This window comes from Phalaenopsis equestris, unplaced genomic scaffold (assembly GCF_001263595.1).
Source record: "Phalaenopsis equestris unplaced genomic scaffold, ASM126359v1 Scaffold000094, whole genome shotgun sequence".
NCBI lineage: Eukaryota > Viridiplantae > Streptophyta > Magnoliopsida > Asparagales > Orchidaceae > Phalaenopsis > Phalaenopsis equestris.
Window position 1 is genome coordinate 5,629,638 of NW_018164536.1, and position 25,940 is coordinate 5,655,577.

The 25,940-nt window shown below is 36.4% G+C and overlaps 1 protein-coding gene across 1 annotated transcript in view; it reads right to left on the reverse strand.

Moving 5' to 3' along the window:
- The window catches only part of LOC110020151 (protein RRP6-like 3), a 121,998-nt gene that overhangs the window by 37,215 nt on the left and 58,843 nt on the right, over nucleotides 1-25,940 (reverse strand). Inside the window, exons 7-8 of the mRNA XM_020718152.1 lie at nucleotides 18,171-18,358; nucleotides 18,033-18,071 (exon numbers count right to left, since the gene is read on the reverse strand). Of these exons, the coding sequence (XP_020573811.1) occupies nucleotides 18,033-18,071; nucleotides 18,171-18,358 (227 nt within the window). The remainder of the gene's footprint in view (nucleotides 1-18,032; nucleotides 18,072-18,170; nucleotides 18,359-25,940) is intronic.

A 25,940-nucleotide genomic window follows, 5' to 3' on the forward strand; every position in this document is an offset into this window, starting at 1 on the left:
TATATAAAGTAAATAGCTAGGAGGGGGGAAAACCATCCCACTAGGCGGCAACCCTAACCCAGTCAAAGGGGTGGCCTTGCAACCCCAAGCTTAATCGGTTCAACCTTCCCCAATCGATTCAGCCCAGGTGAGCCCTGTGTCAGTCTCCCAGGGTTGTGTCAGCCGTTAAAATTACCTTCCTTCTTCCTTTTGAAAAAATATAGTAACGCACTTATCCCGAGAAATAGACACATTACTTAATAGTGAGACTCAATTAAATAAACTACAAAGTTTATAACATCTGTCTGGTCTGCGAACTGTTATGTTAACCGACAAGTTCTCCTATCTAATATTAAAAATTAGATAAGGTTTATATTACTTGAATTCTTAAAGCTCCCTATAGAGGCAATCTCCTATAGTTAATTACCTCTCAAATGACTGAAGTCACTTAAGAGAACTCTCGATAATGATCAGAGACATCTATTTTCATAAATTCAAAGTTCGGGGTTTCCAAAGTTAGACATAAAAAAGTCAAGTGGGGAAAGGGACCAAATAGGAACTTTTATTTCTTGAATCAAAGAAAAGAAAAGTAGGGGATGTCACAGATCCTGCATCTATCTTCATGAATTCAAAGTTCGGGGTTTCCAAAGTTAGACATAAAAAAGTCAAGTGGGGAAAGGGACCAAATAGGAACTTTTATTTCTTGAATTAAAGAAAAGAAAAGTAGGGGATGTCACAGATCCTGTGGAGAACCTCAGTGACTTCCCAAACTATTATATTGTTTGACTTCAATTTTAAGAAGATGTTATTCGATGTTTTATCCTGCTAGTTTTATTATTTAAGGTTTATATTTGCATGACACGATCATACAAATGACCTGAAAGATAGGAGTGTTTGCGTCGTATCGGCCGCCAATCTCGGAAGGACGACAATCTCGGAACCTAAAACGAGTTAGGGCTTAGATTGTACAACCTGACTGTGCAAAGGTCTAAAAAATAAGGTGATGATTTATGTCGCATTAGGCAGACCACCTCGAAGTCCTATGGCTTGTTATTTAAACTACAAAAAGATATGTTGTTGTAAATCGTCATCCTCCACCTCTTGCTTCTCTATTGTGCTGCCCACGAAGACTTGTTCCAAGCTCCAAACTGTAGTGACTTCAAGTTTAGTTATGTTTTGTATTTGCAAGTATAATTATTGTTGAGTCTCAAGGGCCCGGTGTACCTCCTAAAATATGTCCTACTGTTCTCTATCCAAGGAGTTTAACAAGTGCATTAAAGTAAATAATGCAATAAAAAAATAGCAAATTGCAGGAAACTTAAACAAGTTGCTAGAAAATCCTATATAAGAAAACCTAAAATCATAAAAAATCACGAATGAGTAAAACAAAACACGATATCACATATAAAAGACCAGGAATATGTTATTTATATGTGACATTAGGAATGTCCCCAATTGTAAATAGGATTTGAGTGTAAGGCTCAAGCTCAAATCCCGGAGCATTGGGTTTCACTGTAAGTTAAGTCTTGACGAAAATTTCACTACTTCATTTAATTAAGAAAGTTATGAATCACATCTCGGTGTATGCTTATGTTTAGTGTTTTAATCAAACTTGAATTAAGACCAAGTACTTAGTTTCATCATTCATTTGAAATTAGGTAAACGAACTCTCACCTAAGGTGTGCTTATAAAATTTAGGAAGCCTATACTTTAACTTGAGCTTGAAGTGATTTAAGGTGTTTTACCCTCACTTAAGTTTTTTTTTCACTAATCATTAAATATCTTTTAAGTATTTTCCAAAAAATTAAATAAAAAATTCTCATTTTTAAACTTAACCATTTGCGAGGGAAAAAAAAAACAAAACCAAATCAACAGAGGAGGTCGGCCCACTTCTAAAAAAATCAGTCAAGCAATGGGCAAAACTGCAAGTGAATCGGCATAAAAGCGTTTAACCTTAGCATAAAAGCGTTTAACCTTAGCAAATACATTTTAATACAATAATCAAATCAGTCTCAAAAAGTGTTTAAAGTCCTCTCCAAACAATATCATGAGTGGAGTTCATGAAATTGAAATTATCCCCTAACCTTGAAACCTTAAATGCATTTGCTGATTAACCTTAGCATGAATTTAAAATTGGCATGCTAAACAACGGGTGAAATGGTTTTATCGAATGACAGTGGTTCGTCCAAACATAATGAACTGCTACAGGAGAAACAAGGACAACTACAAAGCTCCCGAGCCACATAAAACCTAAGCCATAGAAATCTCAGATTTTTCAAAATGAAGCTTTCAATTATAAAATAAGACTTTCAAAATTTTGAGCTGCATAAGGACTTCTTGCTCACCTCAATCAAACAAAAAAGGAAAGCTTAAAAGATTCGCAATAGCGCCTCCAAATATGCTATGAAACAGACGAGGGCTAAAGAACGACAAGTTACATAGCATTCAAATCAAAGTGATGTATTGGGGAATCGCTTTCTCCAAGTAAGACAAGCAAACAAAGCTAAAGCTTAATCCAAGCCTACTCAACAATAAGCATTCCATAGTCAAGTAACACATAAAGATTAGCTTCCACAATTAATTATTTGCATGATTCTTGCTGTGATAAGGATCCCAAAGATGAATCCCAATCCTTCAAGTAAACGACAGAATACAAATAATTCCTCCGGCTAATATGAATCAAGAAATTTAAATGGAATAGGATAACAACTTAAAACACCATCCACAATATCCTCAAAATGCTGTAATTTACTATTGCGAATATCAAATTTTGGGTGGTAGAAATGTAAACAAATAAGCATTGGATGGCAGGTACGTAAATATAAAAGCATATATGTTACACACGTAAAGGATTGTGTGGTATGTATGTAAATTTCCCACTTCCCTTTTTATGGAATGCATGAGGGATCCAGTAATTACACTTAGTCCAATCAACTCATTGAAAGACCTTGGCAGAAATTTACGGCTCAAGCATTGGCAATCTTCTGGAATTCAAACTATATCACTATCAGCCCTATCCCTCCATTCGACAGCTAGCAAGGGGTAGCTCTTGGCCCTCAATATCAAAAGAGAGTGTTGGATTCTTATGCTTTAGGGTTCAATGCCATTAATAACTAACCCCACAACCACTGTAACTTGAATTCACAACAACAGCAATCATATATCTGAAAGCCCCATAGTGCTCATACTACTTGGTAAGTTAGTATGAAGGCCATATAATGAAAAGCAAAGACTTCCCGCTTGACTCATACCTACATCGTCCATCACACATGCTTTATTACAACAGTGACACCAAAACTAAGGAAAAAAAATAATTTAATGTCTGTTAAAGATTTCGACGCTGCCTGCATAAGTTATAGCCCCTCCAAAACCTTAATCCAAATATGAAGCCAAGAAGGGGGAGAAAGTGAGGGAGAGCAAGATGGATCAATGCAACGAAAGCGTCAAGGACTTCCCCCCACCAACTCTATGATCGATGATCAAATTAAGGCTTAAAAGCTAAAGGTTATACCAAGCATGAACAGAAAGAAGATCCTTGTCATTGCATCAAACACATATAGTACAAAATTTACTAAGAGATATCCCATGAATCAACTGAAGAAGAGAGAAGGGAAAGGAGTTACCTCTTGAAGCTGGTTGAACGAACACAACGAACACAAACCCCAACAAAATCGGCAGCACCTCCACCTATCAAGAACGAACACAAACCCTAACAAAATCGGCAGCACCTCCACCTATCAAAGCTTGCTCAAGCTTTTCAAAAACAAGATATAGAACTCCAAAAGACCTGAAGCACACACAAAATTAACAGAGCAGGGAAAATCCAACGAAAGAGAATAGATGAAATTTTGGCAGCACCTCCACCCTTTCCAGAATTTTGGCCAACAGAACAACTCCCACCCTGTGGGGTTTTTATAGCAGAGGAAGGGTGGAGAGGAAAAACCATGAATTACCGGAGGGGTGAGCCGAACCAAAAGAGGAGCGAGAAACGACAAGCAACGTAGGGAGCATGGCGAGGAGAAAGCGGGAGCGTGGCGAGGAGAAAGCGGGAGCGTGGCGAGGAGAGTAGATGGAGGCAGGTGGAAGCTTTACCAAAGCACAAGGGAGAGGGGGACCTCGGGACCCTCACAAGGAAGAAGAGAGGGAGTTCGGACACAATTCGACCCCGCACGAAACCATATCAAAATGAATGTCTCTCCCGGCTAAAGTCGAAACTCCGGATGCAACGACGCAGTCCGTTTCATCATCTGAGGTCGTTCGGACAGCCTTCTCGACGATCGGGTCGAAAAACGCGTCAAATTCGATTTTCTTAAAATTTCTGAGTTCGCGATCGATCATTTCAAAATTTTATTTAAGTTTCGATTAATCATGCAACATATAAAGACATTGGTGACGTGAATTGCAATTTTAACGTGTCGACTGTCCAAATTGCAAAATTTGTGCACACGAATGTGTAAATTGTGTATAAGGCAAACATAGGGCTTAATGGTCTTATAGGGACTTCTTTTGAGTTTCCTCATACTGGTTTCAACCTCCTAAGTGCTAGAGGTCGAGAATCACACATACGGAACTCCAAAAGGGTAAAGAAGTTGTTTAGATTTCTAAAATGAGGTGGGTCTCATTTCTAAGGCTCTAAGATAATCAAGGGGAGAATCCTAAGGCTAAAATCTAAATCCTAAGAAGAAAAAATAGGCCTCGCTAAAAAATGAGGTCAGAGAGTCGACCTCATATGTCGAAATTTCTGGTTTTTTGTAGCACGGAGTCAGATCCACTATATTGAAAGTAGTAAAAATATTATAGTCCGCTGGTCGGTCGATCTTATAGGTGTTATCGTTCAACTTCTTGAGAATCCTAAAAGTTCATCTGCTTTGGACAACCAGTGATGAAGTCAATTTAACTACACCTCTTTAATTTACTTTATTTAATGACTCTTTCATTTCTAAAATATTAGTTATAGAAAATGAATATAAAAAATTTTAATTTCCGCCATCCAACTTTCTGCGCCCGCTTTAGAAAATTCCAAACCACATGCTCGGTCGTGTCATGCCTTCCCGATACAATCTCGACTAGATCAAGCAGAGAAAGAGACAATGATATCACAACATACAGAGACTTATGAAATTCCCTACTCCTAACTATAGCGCATGCACAACCTTTGTCTCATTGCCCTAACCACTCTTCTCTGCCTTGCTTGTTCGAACTAAAGCCCCTGATGCAAAATGCAGGAAAGTCGCCCTTCTGCTCCAATCACCCACCGAAGCTGCATGTGATCCTTCCCTATTCTAGTAAAACCGCAATTCCACTTCAACTCCTATTCGCAGAATCACTTACATTGCTTATTCTCTCTCTGGTTTTGTTGGAAACTTGTTGTTACTGTAGTTCGAAAAGATCTCAATAAACTTGTCTATCAAAGGTAGTCTGAGTCAGTAGATTGGTGGGGACTTTGTCATGTCGGCAACAGCGGGTTGCAGATCCTATGCCGACAAAAGCACCGAAGTAGGGGGCTACCTCACTAGAATCTAAAACGATCATATGAATCTTTCTATATGTCGACACTTACTCTTGTGATTTTTAGGGTTATGGATCGCGAAGTGCTAACTAATGAGGATTTGGAATGGACAATAGGAAGTGCCCTAGGTTTCCCCATGCTTTTTGCCAAGCCCAATGATTCTCCTATGTTCAAGAAACAGATTCAAACGCTCATGGAAAGTGCATTCATTACGAGAGAGTTGTCTTAAGTTTTACAAAGGGTGTCGAAAAAATAGTGAAGGGTGTGGTGAAGAATATAATGGTGATATTGCTTCTGCAAACTCCCTGGAAACATTTGTTGGTGGTCATAATGATCTAATTAATATTGCATTTAGAGGACATGTTATGACAAAATTTACGATCGCCTTAATTGGAACGGTATAAAGTTCTGCATTCTTAAGATAAGTGAAGACCACATGTGTCTTATAGACAAGAGGATTAAACAATCTCTCCGAGCTGAAGTGTCTCACAACACTAACCAACGAGTATTATAGACTGATGGCTGGACAGGCACCCCGCAATGCAACCCCCTAATGGGGAAGCCGCCGTGAGGTAGCCAGATTCTAGTGATCTTGGACTTGCAAATTCTCTTAAGAAAAAATGAATTATTTGGACTTTCAAATGATATAAAAATGGAAATAAAGGGAAACATAAATTAAAAATCTAAGATCCGATTGTATTTGAAAGTGATCCAATAGAAATCTAAGCGTTAATACAAATAAATCTTTATGTGATTTATTTATTACATAAGTTGAGGTTAATGTTGATTGGAGACTAAGCTTAGGGGTTGACAAATTCACTTAAATATGAAACATCACAAATTGGAGTTAAAGCTTGATTGAGTCTAAACTTAGGGCTGCAAATTGATTTAAATATACATAAATTGGGGCTAAACTGAAGGATATAAATGTCATTTTATAATATAAAAATGATGATTTAATGTCTTATCGCCACCAAAATCACAATATGTTTGCAAGCAAATGAAATGTGATATTTTGAAAGCTTATAGTAAAAATGCATTCATCAATGTATTAGCTCAAATAAGAAAAGTTTATATAACTTTAAGCCTTATATCTTTTGTTTTTAAAGCAACTCTTAATTCAATTTATATTTCAAAATTATGTAAACTGCCTTCAAACATGCAAAATTATTCAAAATAATCAAATATATGAAATTAAACACCTGCATAGGCTCCAACTAAAATACTAAATGCTTTAACGTATAGCTTGGAATGTTGCGCAGGTTAAGGCTAAACTAGAACTCAAATATTTCATATTTGGAAAAGTAATCAATCGACCCTCCTAGTTTAGATGGCATGGATGTAAGTCTCACCCAACTATTAAGATATTCCTCCTCGTAAGGGATGGAGTTGACGAGTCTATTAAATTCCAATGATGTCCAAATTACATATATAAAATTTGCAAGTCCAAATCAGCTAGTCTGATGGCTGGTTTCACCACCATCATATAAAATTTTCCTTTCAGTCTAAGCGGTATTTTTCTATCACACAGTAGGCCTGAAGCATTCCTCAACTTTAACCAACTTGAATTCTACTAATAACATCGCCATATATATTACCATCACTTTGAACATTGACCCAAGATATTTAAAGGGTTCACACCTTTTAATAATTTGATCACCCATAGTTACAACTCTGTCACTAGAGCAACTACTACTAAAATCACATTCCATGTATTCAATTTTAGTTCTACTCAAACGAAGGCCTTCAGACTCCAAAGCAGACATTCATAATTCAAGTTTTTCTTGAGCTCTTTCCTTAGTCTTATACACAAGAAGGATATCATCAACAAAAAACATATACCAGGGTACATGCTCCTATAAATGTCCAGAAAAAGCATTCATAACTAAAGCCAAAAAGATATGGGCTCAAAGTTGATCCCTGATGTAATCCAGCTAAAATAAGAAAATATTTGGCCAATCCTCCTTTTGTTCAAACACAAGTAACAACTCTAGTATACATATCTTTAATTACTTGAATACAAGTCATATCAACACTTTTCTTCTCTAGAACTCTCCAAAGGATATCTCTTGGAACTTTATCGTAATTTTTTTTCTAAATCAATAAAAATCATATGTAAATCCTCTTTATTCTCTCTGTACTTCTCCATCTAACCTCAATAATGTATAGCTTCCATAGTAGTTCTGCTTGGCATAAATCCAAATTGATTATGAGAAATTTGTGTAATACACCTTAAACTATGTTCAATTACACTCTCTCATTATTTTAAAGTATGATACATCAACTTAATTCCTCTATAATTTGCACATTCTTGTGCATCACCTTTATTTTTAAAAATGGGGACCAAAATACTCTTCCTCCGCTCCTTAAGCATCTTTTTAGTTTGTAAAATAATATTAAATAATTTAGTAAGCCAAAAAACTCTGAAATCTCTTAAATATTTCCACACTTCAATTGAGATATCATCAGGTCCTACAGACTTTTTTCCCTCAGTTTTCTTTAAAGTCTCTTCAACTTCTTTTTTACTAATGTGACGGTAAAAATGAAATATTTTATTATTAATAATGAAATTAAGATCACTAAGGTCGATCATATTTTCAGAAATATCATTGAAAAGTTTATCAAAATAACTTACCCGCATATGTTGAATATCTTTTCTAAAAAAAATACTTTTTGATTTTCATATTTAATACACTTTACTTGAGTTAAATCTTTACTTTTTTTTCTCTCTTTGTTTGACTAATGTATACATATAATTTTCACCATTTATAATATCTAATATATTATAAAGATTACTAAAAGCAGAATATTTAGCGTCACATATAGATTTCTTAGACTTCTTATAGATAATTTTATATTTTTCCTAGTTCTCTAAGTTTTTAGATTTAAACCAATTTTTATAACATATCCTTTTATATTTTATTATTTCTTTCATATTATTATTTCACCATCAACTATTTTTATTTATAGAAATTTTTACTTTTGTTTCTCCAATGACAACTTTTGTCACTTAATTAATAGTGTTTGTTACTTTATCTCATATAGAGTTTGTTATTTTATCCCACACAGTCCTAAATTATTTATCTAAGGTATTAGAGTTATTGCGTATAAATAAATTTTGAAAAGATGAACACACATTAATCTACCTTAAAATATGGCATATAGCGTTGATCTTTTGAAATCTCTGCGGGGATGCTTTGGAATGTAGGGTCGAATAACTTTTGATGATAAGCTAATCAAACTATTCAAATAGACTAAAAAACATCTACAGATTATTTATGAACAGTGTTGAAATCATTTCATGGCTCCTCTCATATACTCATTTTGTGATAAAATAAAGAAGATTATGGCTAACACCTCTCTTGAAGTCATCCGAGACGAGTCATGGAGACCATGATTTTTGTGCAACTCTTCTAATACATCAATAAATATGACATATATAATACGAAACATGTTAAATCTTGTCGAGTGACCCACAAAAAACTCTCCAACCCATTTGTCGCCCATGTACGTGGATGTCATTAAAGGAGTCCGAGCAATATATGAGTTGTAATACTCATACATTAATCATAATACAGCTTTAACTTTTCTTGTCTTTTTCTACCCATATTATTCATTGTTGTTGTAACTAATAAATATAAATAACACTGACTTAGCAAATAGTGCATTAAAAAAAGTCATGGCAGTGAAAATTTCAAAAGTAATGAAAGATTTTTCTGCTGATATATAAAAAATGTCCTCATATCAATCAAACATAAAGATGTTCAACACAAGTAATAAGATTCAAACTTCTCGATTGTCATGAAAGTAGCGTAAATAATTAACTTTGTGGTCAGGTGTCATCAACATAAAAAACTCTCCCAGTTGGGTCATCTAAAACTTCATTGGAAAAAAGTGAAACGACGTGTCTTCATAAATTTCTGGAGTTTCTTCCAGAATTCTCATAACTATTTAAATAGAAATTGCATGTGATGTGTTATCCCTATTGGTACATGAAATAATTAATTGTGAAATCCGTATTCTAATCAAAATCACACCATCCTTTTTTTTTTCTCAACACTACGACATTTGTATCGACTAATAGATCCAACTTCATTTAGGTTATGGTTGGACCCTTCATTTGAGTCAGCAGTTTGTACATACTCAGCTTTACTAGCATGCAATCTCTTATTTGTGCCCATGCATGATCACTTGTGCCCACGACTCCACCAAATATATAGTCCAACTTTTCTTCAATCTCACGATCAATGCAACTGAACTTGCACTTTTGGCAGTTGGCATAACCTACAAACTAATTGATAGTTGATGTTGTGATGTAATTGAAATTGACATAAAAAAGTGAAAGACAGTGGTTGTATAATAAATTTTACCTCCAATCTCTCAATCCATCATTTTTCCTAAACATTGATGGTTCACTTAATGTAATCTCAACCCAAACCCGTGGCTCATCACTTTCACCCTTTCCATATTTTCCAATCATTTGTTAATTGATACCATTTGTTTTTCAAATGTATTCTATTATACTCTCTTCCCGTGTTTTCCTTGAATTTTTTATAATATTATATCATCCTTCCTTGTTAAAATAGATGATTAGCCTATTTTCAAATTCCACCTATTTTAGGAAAAGATCATAAAACATTAGTTTCAAATATTTATCCCATACGACAGATGAACAGATTTTTTGTCTTACCCATCACGACTACTAGCATAAAAAGAGCTAAACAACTTAAATTTGTGGCAAACAACGCAAGTTTAAAACATGAAAACACATATTACCATCTAAAACCCACACCATCACCACCAAACCAACATCAACACCACCACACCACACCAAAACCACCACCACATCATTACAACCACACCACATCACCACCACACCATCACCAACACCGCACCAACACCACCACCACCGAATGTTTTAAATGGCGTAGGTATTGGGCGAGGCGTTTTAGCTGTTATGGGGTGAGGCGCAAGCCCCAAAACATCAGGCGTAAGCTCCACAGTATAAAAAAGTAAGGAATATAATATTAAGAAAAACAATAAATTATTTGTGCATAATAAAAAAATTAAACACAAACAAAGAAAAACTTCTAGGATTAAAATCTTCAAGATACTAAAAAAAAACCACCAAAAAAGTATAAACAGATAAAAATAAGTAAACATGTTTGAGCAAAAAAATAAATTTATGATCATTTAATCTCAATCCTTGAAGGTTATTCATTCTTCAAATTCATAATCAAAATCTTTTTCTTCTTCACCAATAGTTCAGTTGTTCCCAAATTGCAACTAGGTCCTTCATACCCTCTGCATTTATTGTCCACTTCATGGAAGTCATCATCTAGATCAATCTCATGTGTATTCATAATTTGTTTCTCCTTATCATTATTGCCTAAATTACAAACACAAATAAAATGACATTCGTAAATATTTAAGATCTTTTTTCCATAAAAATTTAAGAATGCATATTTATGTAAATAACAATTAAAATATAAATATTAAACTTGTTCTTTCATTCATCTTCCTTCTTCTATGAGAATATGTTATAAATATATCATTTCTTCCTTGTGTAGTATTTTGTGATTCTTCATTTGCATTTGTCGTGGCCATATTTCTGATTACATCAACATCAAAGCCCAGTTCGTCTTCATTAATCCAAAAAGGTTTATGTGGAAGCACTAGATCTTCTTTCCCAACAATCCACTCATCATCAGAGTTTAAGTAATTTATCAGTATTGAATCAGAGACTTGTTTCCTTCTTATACTTCTCTCCCTCAATCTAAAGATTGTATCTTACATATACTAGAGCATTCAATCTCTTGTGCTCCAATCTGTTCCTCTTTTTAGTATGAATCTAAGATAAAAAATATTATTTTTAAGATGTGATCATAAAAGCAAATAATAATGATTTTAACTTTTACGAAAGAAAAAAATTATTATTGAATCAAAAGTGCTCTAATTTTTTCACAACCTGGTGAACTTCACGTGAGGCTAAGAACTCAAATCACAAAATTCGTAAACTCAGCTATTTTCCCACCAAATCTCATCCACTAATCAGCAGATCTCAACATTCTTGAATCCATAAAAACTTTAATCCCAAAATCTCCTCGTAAATTATCATACAAGTCTAGTTGAATATCAACTCTAAGATGATCTTCATAATTCAACATTCTTTCCACACCAACAATTAATCCTTCTTTTACATCATCGTCATTAGAAAAATTATCCTCAAAGTAAAATTGAGGGTTTAAGAATAACCAGTTGCATGTAGTGGTTTATAAAGTTAGACTTCCCCATCATGCATCAATTCTCCTCCAAATATGTCCATACTTCTTTTCATTATGCCCACAATTAAAAGTATTTTTTTTCTTTTGCTAAATCCATTAACTCGTTACCCAAACCCATGACTGTCCTTTTTTCTGAATCAACCTAAGCGGCACAACACTTTTGATACAATAAACAAGATGCCTCCAAAAATAAGGATCATACAAAATAACAGCTCGAGCTTTTATAGCTTTCATCTTCTTTGACAATTGACTAGAACACCAAGCTGCTAAGAAGAAAATTGCCTGAAGTGGTTGCTTCTGCTTGTAAATGCTTTGAGAGATCAAATATGTCGTAGCAAAGTGTGTGATGGTGAGACGAAGGAGTTCCCTCTCCTTTGTAAAAGATCTCATCAAACCAAAAACACATGCATGCCCATAAATGAATTTTATTATAACTTGTTTTGCTTTAGCAAGTGTGTTCTCGTGAATTTTCAACTTTTCAATATTTTCAAATATTAGGCTAATACAATATGCTGCACATGTACAAAAAATATTTATCTTTTCTCCATTATTTTTTTACCTGCATTCACATAGTTTGGCCCATTATCTGTTATAATTTGCACCACATTTTTTTCTTCCACATCCTCAATCATGTCATCCAAATAAGTGAATAATAACTCACTACTTTTTATAGCATTAAAAGCATCCACAGATTTAAGAAAAAAAGTCCCAATTGGACTGTTCACAAGAAAATTATTTAAAGTTCTACTTTTTCCATCTGTCCAACTGTCTGACATAATTGAGCACCCATATATTTATTCCATGCCTTCTTATGGCCAAATTTTTCTGTGCGGACTCCTGACGTAGCTCTACGTGCCGCAGAGGTTATTTCTAAGTTATTTTCAGGTTATTTCTGGGTTATTTTCAATAATCCTGAAATAACCCAGAAATAACCCGCGGTCTTTATTTTTGAGTTATTTCTGGATAATTTCAGGATTATTGAAAATAACCCAGAATCAGAAAGAACCTGAAAATAACTCAGGAATAACCTCCACCAAGGGTTATTTTTGGGTTATTTCATGATTATTGAAAATAACCCAGAAATAACCTGAAAATAACTCAGAAATAACCTCCGCGGCACGTAAAGCTAAGTCAGGAGTCCGGACAGAAAATGTGCTCCTTCTTATGCCCTCTAACATCTTATCGATCGTAGCAACCTCATCTTTGAGTATCCAAGCTCTCAATTCATGCATTGTAGAAGGAGTTAAACCAGGTCCCAAATTAGCAATTGTTTCAAACATAGACATGTAATATGGGTCATTGGCAACATTAAAGGCCAATCCGGCAGAATAGCGAAATCTACCGATTGCCCAACATGCTTCTTTTCTTTCATCTTTTTTCCACTTTGAATTTAGAGTAGAATTCCTTGCTTATGTTAAAAAAAACGGCCGACAATGTTATAGTGAAAGAATCCATTAGACCTCTAACTCTAGGTGGCCTCTGCGAAGAGTCAAATATTGATGAATTTGTAGTATTTTGACCTTCACTAATATTTATTACACTGCTTCTAATATCGTTTAAGATGCTATCACATTATGTTTTGACTTTTGCATCTTCTTCTAATGCTTTCTTGCATCTCTCTTGAATTTCAGTAGAGGCTTTAGTACATGGCTTAATACTCTTGTGTGTGTCTGCAAGATGTTTTATCCTGTTTATTGTTCCATTACAGAATTGATTGCAAAACTTACATCTGAAATATTTTTCATTGGATATGTTTGTTGTATATTGACATGCAAAGCCTTTCTTACTAGTGTGACTATTACCGGAGACACAACCCACCACCCACACGCTGCCCTCACTAACCTAACACATTAAAAAGAAACAGATCAAATCCACCTCTAGCAAATTGCATACAAGAAAAATTGCGGTTTATTGTAGCAAGAGTGGTTTCTAGTACATCTTTAACATGAAAGGAAAAAAAATTGTGGTCCCTATAAGAGCTACAGTGAAATCATAAAAAAAAAAATGCAACAGTCAATTTTGTGAGCTACAATAACCAAAAAAAAAATCTGCGACTACGGTGAAATGATAATTAAAGTCTCATAATTTTACTATTTCTACTTTCTACGCTACAGTAACCACAAAAGACACATATATAAGCATAAAAATAGCAAAACTCACTGGCTGCGCCACTGTGGGAGAGATAATGCGGGCGAGTGCGGAAGAGAAAATGTAGGCGAGTGCGGGAGAAGACAATGCGGGTGTGCCCTATCCAAGCCTTCGTGCGAGAGGAAGATCGCATACGTGCGGGATGAAGACGACGTGGATGGGATGAAGAGGACAAAGAAGATGCGAGTGCAGGATTAAACTGTAGCTTAGTGCACAGTAGTTGTACGAAGGAGAGGAACGAAGAAGTTGAAGGAAGAAGAAGAAGCAGAAGTCGAAGGAGAAAACCTTCAAAGTCAAGTTCGAACTCTGTGTACGATGGAGGAAGTAGAGTGCCTACAAGGGGGATGACTGTGTGCGGCTCAAATCGAACAGGTATTTAGAAATAAGGATTTTCAACCCTTTTTATTCCGATGCGAGTGCAGGATTAAACGGTAGCTTAGTGCACAGTAGTTGTACGAAGGAGATGAACGAACAAGTTGAAGGAAGAAGAAGAAGAAGCAGAAGTCGAAGGAGAAAACCTTCAAAGTCAAGTTTGAACTCTGCGTACGATGGAGGAAGTAGAGTGCCTGCAAGGGGGATGACTGTGTGCGGCTCGAATCGAACAAGTATTTAGAAATAAGGATTTTCAACCCTTTTTATTCGATTAGGAGGTGGGGCGTACACCCCGTTCACCACCACCACCGCACCAACAAGGGCTTATGCCTCACCCTAGGGCGCACCCTAAAACGCTTTTTAAATAGAGCCACCACCACCACCGCACCAACATCACCACGTCACCAGACTATCAAGGGATTCACAGCCACACCAACACCACCACATCACTGCACCAACACCACCACAACCATAGTACCACCACCACCACATCACCACACCATCACCGCCACCACCACCACACCACACCACACCGCATGACCACCACAACCATCGCACCACCAACGCCGCCACCATCACACCGCACCAACGCCGCCACCACCACCACACCACACCGCACCACCACCACCACATCATTACCACACCACCACACCACCATCACACCAACACCACCACTACCACATCATTACCATCATCACACCATAATGAGAAAGAGAGCAATATAAGAAACCTCACTATTTCAAACTCAAAGTCATCTAAAACAGATGTCATGAAGGTTTTAAACTTAATACAAAAAAACAGACTATTTTATTTAGTAGATCCAAACTCAAATTCATTCCTAGAGAATTTGTCTAGAAATTTATAAGAGTAAAAAGGTGATCATCGTCCTCCAACATAAACTAAATTCAGGACACATGCATCGTTGCCATTGACAGCATAATTCAAAACCAACCTAAACACCACACCAGTCCAACTGAAATTCATCTCAAAGAGGCACAACCTAAATGACCCAACCCGAGCACGTATGGCAACTCCACTCCTCACCCATTGAAAAGAAGTTGAAAAAAATTATATTTAAAAAAACCACAAACCGCAAACCACAAAGAGCAAAGACACTCATAACCACAAACCATAAAGGGCAAAGAAACTCATAACCAAACTAAACAGCTCAACTCCAAATCCCTTTCTTCTAGCTACAAATTGTAAAGAGCAAAGAGACCACAAACCAATTTCTCCTAAGTTCACAAAAAAAAAACGAAATGTGGATCTTCCAAATCCCTTTCTTCTACCACATACTGCAAAGAGCAAAGAGACTACAAACCACAAACTGCAAAAAGTAAAGCTGCAAATCACAAATCACAAACCGCGAAGACCAAAACATACTATAAACCACAGCAAAAAGGCAGCCCAAAATAAACATTGCAGGTAAAGGGTAAAAGGTATCGAAGGTTGAAGGAGATCAAAGGAAGTAAATGTCGGCAATCCCTCGCCACAGGTGCCAGACAATGAAGAAAAAAAAGGGAAGAAGATAACTCTAGGCAACGTCGTCGCTCTAAGGGATAGGAAGAGAGGGGCAACTAGGTAATCGCAAACAAATGAAACGCCGAATGCTTGGGGCAGCCAACTTATCAATATTATGCAGCTTTTTATTAAAAGCCGTCATGTCATGCTTTCCAAACAGCCCATTTGGCATTTTCAAAACGCACCGCATTAAAGAAGTTGCCCTAAACGTACCCTAAGTTTGCATCTCTTTAACTGATTCTCTCTTGTGGTTCTACTAACTTTTATAATTGTAAGGATTTATTTATGTTAATGAAAAGAATTTGCTCTTTTGTCCAACAGGAAAAAAAATGAAAATATACAAGAAATCTTCAATCTGATCACTGGGAAGACTATGAAGTTAATAGACTCTCCATAAGTTCATAGGATGGCATGTAGAAATGTGAAACATTCATGAATCTAACTTGTGCTTAGAAAAGAATGCAATACAGCCTTACCGTGTATCCTGATAACTAGGAAGGCCTTGAAATTAATAAAAACATCATACGGTAAGGTAATGTAATGCAAATCTGAAAGGTTTTTATTCAGAGCAAATAATAAGTGTGTTCATATTATTTTAGTTAAGTCTACGTTAATATTTTTCTAATTTATTTCTTATAAATCATGGTTATAGTGCTGATCAAATCAAGAACAGTTGTGCTCTCTAGAAACTACAATAGTTTGGTTTGGCTATCTATTTTGGTTTTGGCTCAAGTCACTAGTTTTCCTGTGTTCACTGATTTTATTACTATACTTAACTATTGTTGTTTGCTACTGTAGTTACTACCGCTGACTATTCACTGCCTCCCGTTTGGGATCCGCTTCGTCTCCAATTAATGTTCTGGTGCTAGTTAACACTTGCTTCACTGCTTTTCTTATGGGATAATTACATACATGGCACTCAAAACACTGATATTTACAAATCTAGCACGTTATTTCATCCAATTTTCAAATTCTCACTCAATTATCAGAATCCATGAACCCATATTTTTCATTTTTATCAAAACATAATGTATTAGTTTGGTAGCCCAAAAAAATAATCTGAATGTTAGTTTTGTAAATAGTAAAGTTTTAAGTGGTGTATATAATCATCCCTTTTCATTAGGAATGCAATTTAGGTAGTTGTTATGTATCTTAATATGCCCGATTCCCGTATATACAAAACTGCGCCTCCAAATTTTGTTGGGAACTGACTCTTGCAATGAATGCACAATAGCAAGAAAATGGTAGCTGTTGTCTTCCAATCCGGGCTCTGTAGTGGGCAAGGAAACTTGCTCTTTTTGTACAAGTAGGATCAGAAAGTATTTTCTTTTTCTATTGTTTGGATCAAAATTTGATGCAAAATTTCATCAAATATTGGAGCATTCTAAGGAATTATTTTTTTTGTATCTTTTAATTAAAAATAGGAGCCCCTAGCAATATTCAATTTATTCAATAGTTTAATAAAATTGTAATTTTCTATCAGTACTTATATGTACTGCTGGATATAGAATCTTCAAACTCTTTGCAAGTCTTGAGGAATGTTTCTTGCTGTATAGGCTTGAGGCCTAGATCTTTAAATTGTTAATCTTTTGTTCTACCATGTAATTTGTTTTGTGATTGATTTGTATGCACCATTTGATATCTTATCTAGTTTCCTAAGTACTGGTTTATGTCTTGAGGTGTGAATCTTAATTGCTATAGAAATTTATATTAGTTTACAGATTTCTTGCTGAATTCAGATTTTAACGATTTATATATTATCCTTCCGAATGAATAATTTTTAGGGCGTTTCTTGGCTCATCTCATGCTAGTTTTATATTAATGAACCTTAAACCCTGAGAGCTCCTGGAGTATGAAGGAATGCAAATGTGAAAAAAATCATGAATCCAAATTATGGTAATAAGAGACTGGAGCACAACCTGACAGTGCATTGCTATCATTTCCACATCTTGGTTGGTATGCCTAAAAAAAAAGCTTAGCACAAAACACCTTTAAAAATTTTGAAATTAAATAGACATCCCAACAGATCTGTAAATATAAAGCTTTAAAAGATATACTTAAAACCTCCATGGTAAAACCATATATCACGTTGCAGCTAAAAAATAAGGTGCAATAAATTTAAATAGTAAGAGATATTGTAAGAAAAAAAAACAATATAAGAGAGCCACCATCAACCATGCTTAATCACCAGAAATAAGCTTCTAGATGAGCTCACTCACCACTAAATCTCTCCATGCACAAACTTTCCAAATAAGGTCCTGAAATGAAATTGAAAAAGAACATTAAGCATAAAAAACCTTATGAAAAGCTGACATAAAATGTTCTTTATCTTAAGCCATTAAGTGCGTTCAAGAGACCTTCGTTTGAGCAGTCCTACATGTAGAAACTCCATCCTTGTTCCAGTTACGTGAAAGGATAGAAGCTGCAGCAGAAGCTCCAGGAGATGATTCAATCTCCTTTGCATAAAGCTGCAAGCACACCGTGTTTGATCTCCGACTGGCCTCCAAGAAAAAATTGAATTTGTCATCGGGACAAGCAGATTTATCTGATTAGATAGCAATACTCATCTAATAAGCTTTAAAGAAAAAAAATTCTTGCAACACAAAGACTGCATAACATTAAAGCATCATATTTTTGCTCGTTTACATAAACTCCTAAATACTTATAATCTTTTTTATTTAATCGCATTGTCCACACAAAAAGAATATAAACATGATCATTCAGGAACAAGTGAAATAATATCATGATCAAGAGGGTAAGCTTCTCACATAAAATAAATACTCAAATCATGACCAGACTTAAGAAAATTAGTCGAGTCACTTCAGGTTAAGGTACATGAGTGTTGACCTCATTTTCAATACTTAAATCATGACCAGACTTAAGAAAATTAGTCGAGCCACTTCAGGTTAAGGTACATGAGTGTTGACCTCATTTTCAATACTTACATCATTTCCTTAGGATCCTAGGATCTAGCTCTAGGGGTTCCTATTGACTATCTTAGAAAACTAGAATAGAAAACTAGAACTGAGACCCTCTTTTTTTAGAAATTCCAGCCATTTCCTATTTCTTTTGTGGTGTATCGCATTGATGAACTCAAAACTATCGTCCTATGGTCGAGTGGTAAAGGACAATCATGTGGAGATTCAGGGAGAAGTTCCTAATAGAATCTCAAGCCCTAGAAAAACCACTTCAGGACTTTATCATCACACATGTACACCAAATGCACAAAATTCACTAAATTGCACAAGATCGGACCTAAACTGAGCCTAAAGGATGGGTAAAAATGCGAACTTCTCTGGACAACCTCCGACGGCAAAATGGATTGTGTCAACGCGTCCAAGACACTAATTTTAGCTAGGAAAGACAACCATATTGTCATAATTCCGCACACGAGAAAGTTGCACGCAAACCGATGAATTCGTCAAAATGACCTCCGATGAAGAAACGGACTGCGCTAACGCGTCCGGAAAGTCAGAATTACCTAAAAAAGACACGAATTTTGTTATGTTTTGATGCACGAATAAAATGTACGAAACGAATTTTATTTTTAAGAAATATTAAATATTTTATATATTTTATTACTTATAAAATTAAAATTATAATTCTAAACCCTATTTACCCCTCTACCCGCGCACTTAAACACCCATTTGACCCGTCACATGGCTCGATTCCGCGGCGCTCGTCTCACTCCCCTCGCGTGCCCTAGCTCCCGTGGACGATCCACGAGGTAATCTCTTCCCCCTTTCTTGACTCTTCCCCTTCTTCGCGTTACCGTTAAACTCTTCGACTCTCCAATTGCAAGGGACGAGCTGGTCGAGTCTTCCCCTTCTCGAGGTTGTACCGTCTCCCTCTTTACTGTGGCGATTCTGTTCTTGTCGTTTGATTCGCCAACCAGTGAGGCTGGTAGGTGGCTATCCCCCTCTCTTCTCTGCTTATACAAAGGGTCTCTGGTGTACTGTTTTGGGTTGTTGAAAATTTCTTGAGAGAAAGGGAGGTTGTGGTTTTACTGTTTGAGGTCTTTAGGGAAGAAAGCTCTGCCGAAATTCTTTCTAGACTAAATTCTCGTGCGTTGGGAGTGTGGAGCATTCGTGGATTGTTGTTTTCTGAAGCTTTTAGGAAGGGAAACTTTGTCGAAATCCTCTCTAAGTTAGATTCTCGTGCGTTGGGAGTGTGGAGCATTCGTGGATTGTTGTTTTCTGAAGCTTTTAGGAAGGGAAACTTTGTCGAAATCCTCTCTAAGTTAGATTCTCGTGCGTTGGGAGTGTGGAGCATTCGTGGATTGTTGTTTTCTGAAGCTTTTAGGAAGGGAAACTTTGTCGAAATCCTCTCTAAGTTAGATTCTCGTGCGTTGGGAGTGTGGAGCATTCGTGGATTGTTGTTTTCTGAAGCTTTTAGGAAGGGAAACTTTGTCGAAATCCTCTCTAAGTTAGATCTCTTTCTGATTCGAAATGCATGATAAAGGAAATTTTTGGAAAATTCCAGTTGTTGTGTGATGATATTTGCTTATCTGGAATATATGCTAGAAATGAAATATTAATACTCTTTATATCATTATTTTTGTTCAAGTAAATGTTGGAATTCATTTCAATGCTTAGACATGTTGGCTTTAGGGATTCATTTATACTTATTTGTTTCCTGTTACCTGTTTGAAATAAATGTTGGGTGTAATATTTTGAGACATGAGGTTTTATGAGACTTGACTTTGATGGCTCTATTTTTCCCATTTGGTAGGCTGGGTTCGGTTTTGGCTCCTTCCGGGTTGGATTTTAGCTGAAATTTCTCTACTGTTTCTACCCCTTTGCTGGGCTCGGTTTGGCTTAAATTGTATTGAAATTTCTCTACTGTTTCCACCCCTTTGCTGGGCTCGGTTTGGCTTAATTGTATTCTTTTCTTTAGCTCTTATATTGGGCTTGGTTTTGTCTAAGATCTGGGCTCATGGGCTCAGTTTGGCTTGGAGGGTTATCTGTTTTTGCTCCTTTTGTTGGTTTTAGTTGAGTTGAAATTGTGTTTTATTTTGACTCCACCTGTTCGACTCAATTTTGGCTGGAATTCTATTTCTGTCTGCCCTTTCCTGTTGGGCTCGGTTTATCCTCTATGGCTCCCTGTTTTATTCTTCTTACTGAGCTCGAGCGTAGTCGACATCATATATGCATGATAAGATGAAGCGTAATATGGTCGTTTTCTTTAGCTCCTTTTGCTTTTTTTTATTCTCGTCTTATTTATACATTTGATTCTCTTCCTATCTTATTCAAATGCCTAAAACCTAAAAATACTATTACTGCAACATAATGAGTTATCTAGAGATAACTTAAGAGTAATCACACTCTCAAACTACAATAACTCGAAGAAAAGAAATGCAATATGCATGTTGGTCTTTTATATCTTTATAAATAATCTTATAATATGTTAGTATTTCACATTTTTATAAGAAATCTGATAATATGTTAATGCATGTATCAATGATTTTTTTAAAATAAAAATACTTAAGTGTTCTTAATGCATTTACTTTACTTTATACTCTTTAAATACACGTCTGTCTCTGTGAAGGTCACCGTCAACAAAACTCAACACACTCTTGACTAATATTGTCATGTTGGATTTTGTCGGCACAATTAGTGATGTAAAAATCATAAATGTTTAGGGTGGAAAGACCCTTACCTGCCTCCTGACCGATGTTATCCCATCGGCACAGCGATCAACAATATAAATATCATAATTGTCTGGGAAGGTTAGCACCAGTCAACTCTTTCTTGACCTATATTATCCCATCGGCACAGCGATTAGTGATCTAACCATCACAATTGTCTGGGAAAGTAGAAAAACTCTACGTGCGCGGGTACACTGATATCATATGTCTGTACCATTAGAGGGTGAAATCCTCTTCTGAACATGTACATACAAGCATTCATATATAAGATATTTCATTCTTTACATCATACATTATTATGAGACATCTTTATATATCTACTAACATATATATCTACTCTAATGTGCAATTATTCATCATGCATATGTTTTGTAATATGCATATCTCTTATCTTATCCATAACTTTTTTTATCATATTTATCATGCATATATGTTTCTGATCATGTCTATCATGTTTATCTTACATATCATGTCTATTACATATCATACATTTCATGCATATCTTGTACATCTTTTTTGTCATGCATATTTTTTTTTTAATCTGACAATATGAATAATCTAACTAAACTATAGTATACACAAACTCAAACATACAATCTGAAATAAAAAAAATTACTAAGTTTTAAAATGTAATTACTCATCTTGGATGCCACACTAAGTTCTCAAACTTCAGTAATTAGTTGGATATTGGATAAAATTTGATCTTAACAGCCTGAAATTTACGTAGCCGCAGCACAAGTTCCCACACGCTTGCATCAAACTCGTCACCTTAGGTAACTAACCTAAAATCTTAAACGAAATAAAAATTCAGAATATCTTGACTAATCAAGTAATTTAACCAAGAAAAATAACATTATTACTTCAAATAGGCTTCTCGACATAAGTCAGTCTTTACAAAGCTGTCAAATATCTTCTCTCTTCTTCCTATCTTCTCAATCTTCTCTTCCCCTTTTACTGATTTGTGTTAAGCCCCCTATAAAACTCACAAACCAATTACGAAACTTTCGGCACAAAATCGGCACCTCTGACAGCTATCGAAAATGAATGCATGAAAAACGAGACAAATCTCAAAATGGAAATAAGAGGAAGGAAATGAATTTCTCAAATAGCGTGAAAAAGGGTTTCGTACTCACCGATTTCACCCCAAAGTCCTAAAATGCTGATTGCGGCACTTTGCGAGCTGCTTGTTACCGATCATGCCTGTGGTACAGTGAATTTTTTGGATGCTTGCGTGATCGAACAGGGAGGCGCGAGCCGCTTGTTACCGATCATGCCCGTGGTACAGTGTAGGATCGTAGTTTTTCTCGCGGGAATTTTTTGGATGCTTGCGTGATCGAACAGGGAGGGGAATTAGAAGGGGGAGAGGAACACGACACGTAACCGAGAGGAAAGGGGAAGGGTTTCGAAGCTTTGGAATAAGAATCCCAGCCCTTCGATCAAAAGCCTAGGCTTAATATCACATGAGTAAGGCGGTTGATACAGTAACAATGTGGGATTAAGGATAGTTAAGGGTTTAATCAAATGAACTAAACTTATTACTTTCAGTTTTTTTGTCTTCCAATCTACTTAAAATTTATATATAGCTTTTATATCAAATTGATCGACTTGACGCGTAGAATTTTATAAAATTGATTCGACTGAAATTCGAGAAATCCAAAATTTGGGGTATATTTTATGTCGCTAAAAATTTTATCAAAGTGCTCATAAATGAGTTATTACAGCAGGAAGGAGCCCACCTATGTATCCATATGGGACCATTCTCTCACATCAACAGCACTGTTCAACTTTAGAGAACCCAATCCGATAGTGCTTGCTTTCTCAGAAGTCAGAAGTCAATTCCAGATTTTACCATCACTGGAGATGGAGATCAAAGTCGCCCTTGCAACAATATCCATCCCTCCAAATACATTTAAAGATGTCAAAGAATTAACAATTGAAGATGTTAATGAAGAATCAATGGAAATCCTACCAACATTCTGAAAAACAGATTCTGATTGGCAGAGAGCAACAACAAGAATTGTTGGGGAAGGACTAGAAGTGCCAATGGAGGGCATCAATTCTTCCATTGTATACAGCATATGCACTTGTTCTCCTTTTTTGCATCCATATACCGAGTCTACCATCCAAATGAACACAGTAGAGCAGATCAATGTCCGGATCAGTTGGCACGTCAATGAACTTGAAGCATTCACGCGGTAACGGCACAGGGAACAGAGACACCCCATACTGAAGATCAAACACGATGAGAACCTTTAGGAATGTCACCATGACAATGTGTCTGCATCTCAAAGAGAAACAAAACCGCACATAGAAGTGGGGGAAGGCCGCCAGTGTAGAGTGGCTGAGGAGGACCTACAGGGAGAGGAAATTTCCGGCGTCTAGGGCAAGAATTTTAGCTCCGACAGGAGGAGGTCCAATTGTAGAAAGGGAGATTCAGTCGGACCTCCCTGACAGAGGAGACCCGGCAGCTAGGGTATTAAAATTCAGAATAGCAGAAAAGTATTATTAATATTAAAATGAGCTATAAATAATCATTATATGAATCCTAAAATAGCAAAAACAGGAAAAAGAAAATAACAGGAAAGGAAATATGATATCGAAACCAGTAGGGGAAATAGTGGAAATACAAAAAATAAACTTTCATTAATATTAAAATAGGGTTACAACATGACTTGAACAGAAATAACAACACAAATACAAAACGACACAAGTAAACACTCCTAAATATATTCCAATGGGTGGTGGAGATCAGCGAGGTGGCTCGGGACGGCTGATGGGAGTGATGACAAGAACAGATTGCATGTGGTAGTGAGGGGAAGATGCGGAACTGTAGGGGCAACAAGTGAGAAGGGTTGTAAATGGTCTGCAGCGGTAGTGTGATGGTTTGGGAGAAGCTTTAGTGGTCGGCAGCTAAGGGGAGTAAAAGAGACAGGTTGGGGGAAAATAAAAGGGGAAGATACAATCAACACCTTGAAGGAGATACAGCCGTGTTGATCTCATTTATTAGGTCATTTCTTTTTCCTTAGGGTCTTAGGATCTAGCTCTAGGAGTTCCTATTGACCATCTTAGAAAACTAGAATTGAAACTCACCCTTTTAGAAATTCTAGAAACTTCTTATTTTCCTTTGATGTCCAACATTTATGGCACAATACCATCTTCTTATGAACGAGCGGTTATGGGCTATTTTGTGAAGACTCAAGGAAAAAGCTCCTAATAGGACTCTAAGCCTTAAAAAAATATCGTCACGACTTTTTCGTCACATACACACACAAAATGCACAAAATTCACAAAATTGCACGAAATCGAACTTCAATTAAGCCCAAAAGACGGGCGAAAATGTGAACTTCTCCGGATGACCTCTAACGACAAATTGGACTGTGCCAACCCGGGACACCAATTTTGGTAGGAAAGGACACCCATATTGTCATATTTTTTACACGAGAAAATTGCACGCAAATCGATAAATTCGTCAAAACGACCTCTGACAGCAAAACAGACCGCGACGGTGCGTCCGAAATGTCAAAATTACCTAAGGAGGACACCCATCTTGCTAGGGCGCCGCACATGGATAAATCGCATGAAATTTGATATAGATATATATATATATATTTTCTAAACCTAAATCCCTAATCCCACGGTTCGCTCGATCGCATGGCTCCCTTTCTTCCCGTTCGAGAGGCCGGCCTGAGCCCTCTCCTTCTTCCCGGTAGCATGCCCTAGCCGAACCGAATCTTCCCCAATTGGCATCCAAAATCGCGAATCTCCGCTGTCCTCTTACTCGCTGAGCTCCTCTCCTCTCTTTGCTAAAGCTTTCGGTCCCCACTGAAACCCTGGCTAAAAGCTTCCACGCCGTGCCAGGCGAGCTGCTCCTCTGCGACAAATCCTCGCCTTTGTCGTCCTTTCCCCACGCGAGGTTTGTCTCTTCTCTTGGCTCGGCTCACCACCCAGGTGAGGGATGGTATTCTTCCTCCATCTTTTGCTATAAAAACCCCATTTGGGGAGTTCTTGAAGGTTGGCCGAAATTTCTGAGAGTGGGGAGGTGCTGCCAAAATCTCTTCTAATTTCATTTTTACCTTTTCTTCTCATCTTCTGTGGCTTGGGGGTTGTTGAAAATTTTGAGAGAGTTCTTGAGAGATTTTTTTAAGGAGATTCGGGTGCTTTTCTACCTCTATTTTTCATTCGATTAGGGTGATTTCTTTTTGTTTCCCCTGTTGGAAAGGAAGCTTTGTTCTTTTGTTGTTCGAAGATCCTAGAGACTCGAATTTGTCGTGCCGTAAGCTGGAAATCGTGAGGAATTTTTGTGGGTTGCTATTGGAGTGATTTTCTCAAGCCTATTTTACTCTTTCTTTGCTTTAAGTTTACAAAAAGGAAAGGTATTCTTCTCTTCTCCTCTATTTTATATCATTTCGGATATCATGAAATATGGAAATTTATTTTGAGGCTTAAGCATGAGTATTTGCTTAAATAGTGAGAAAAGAAA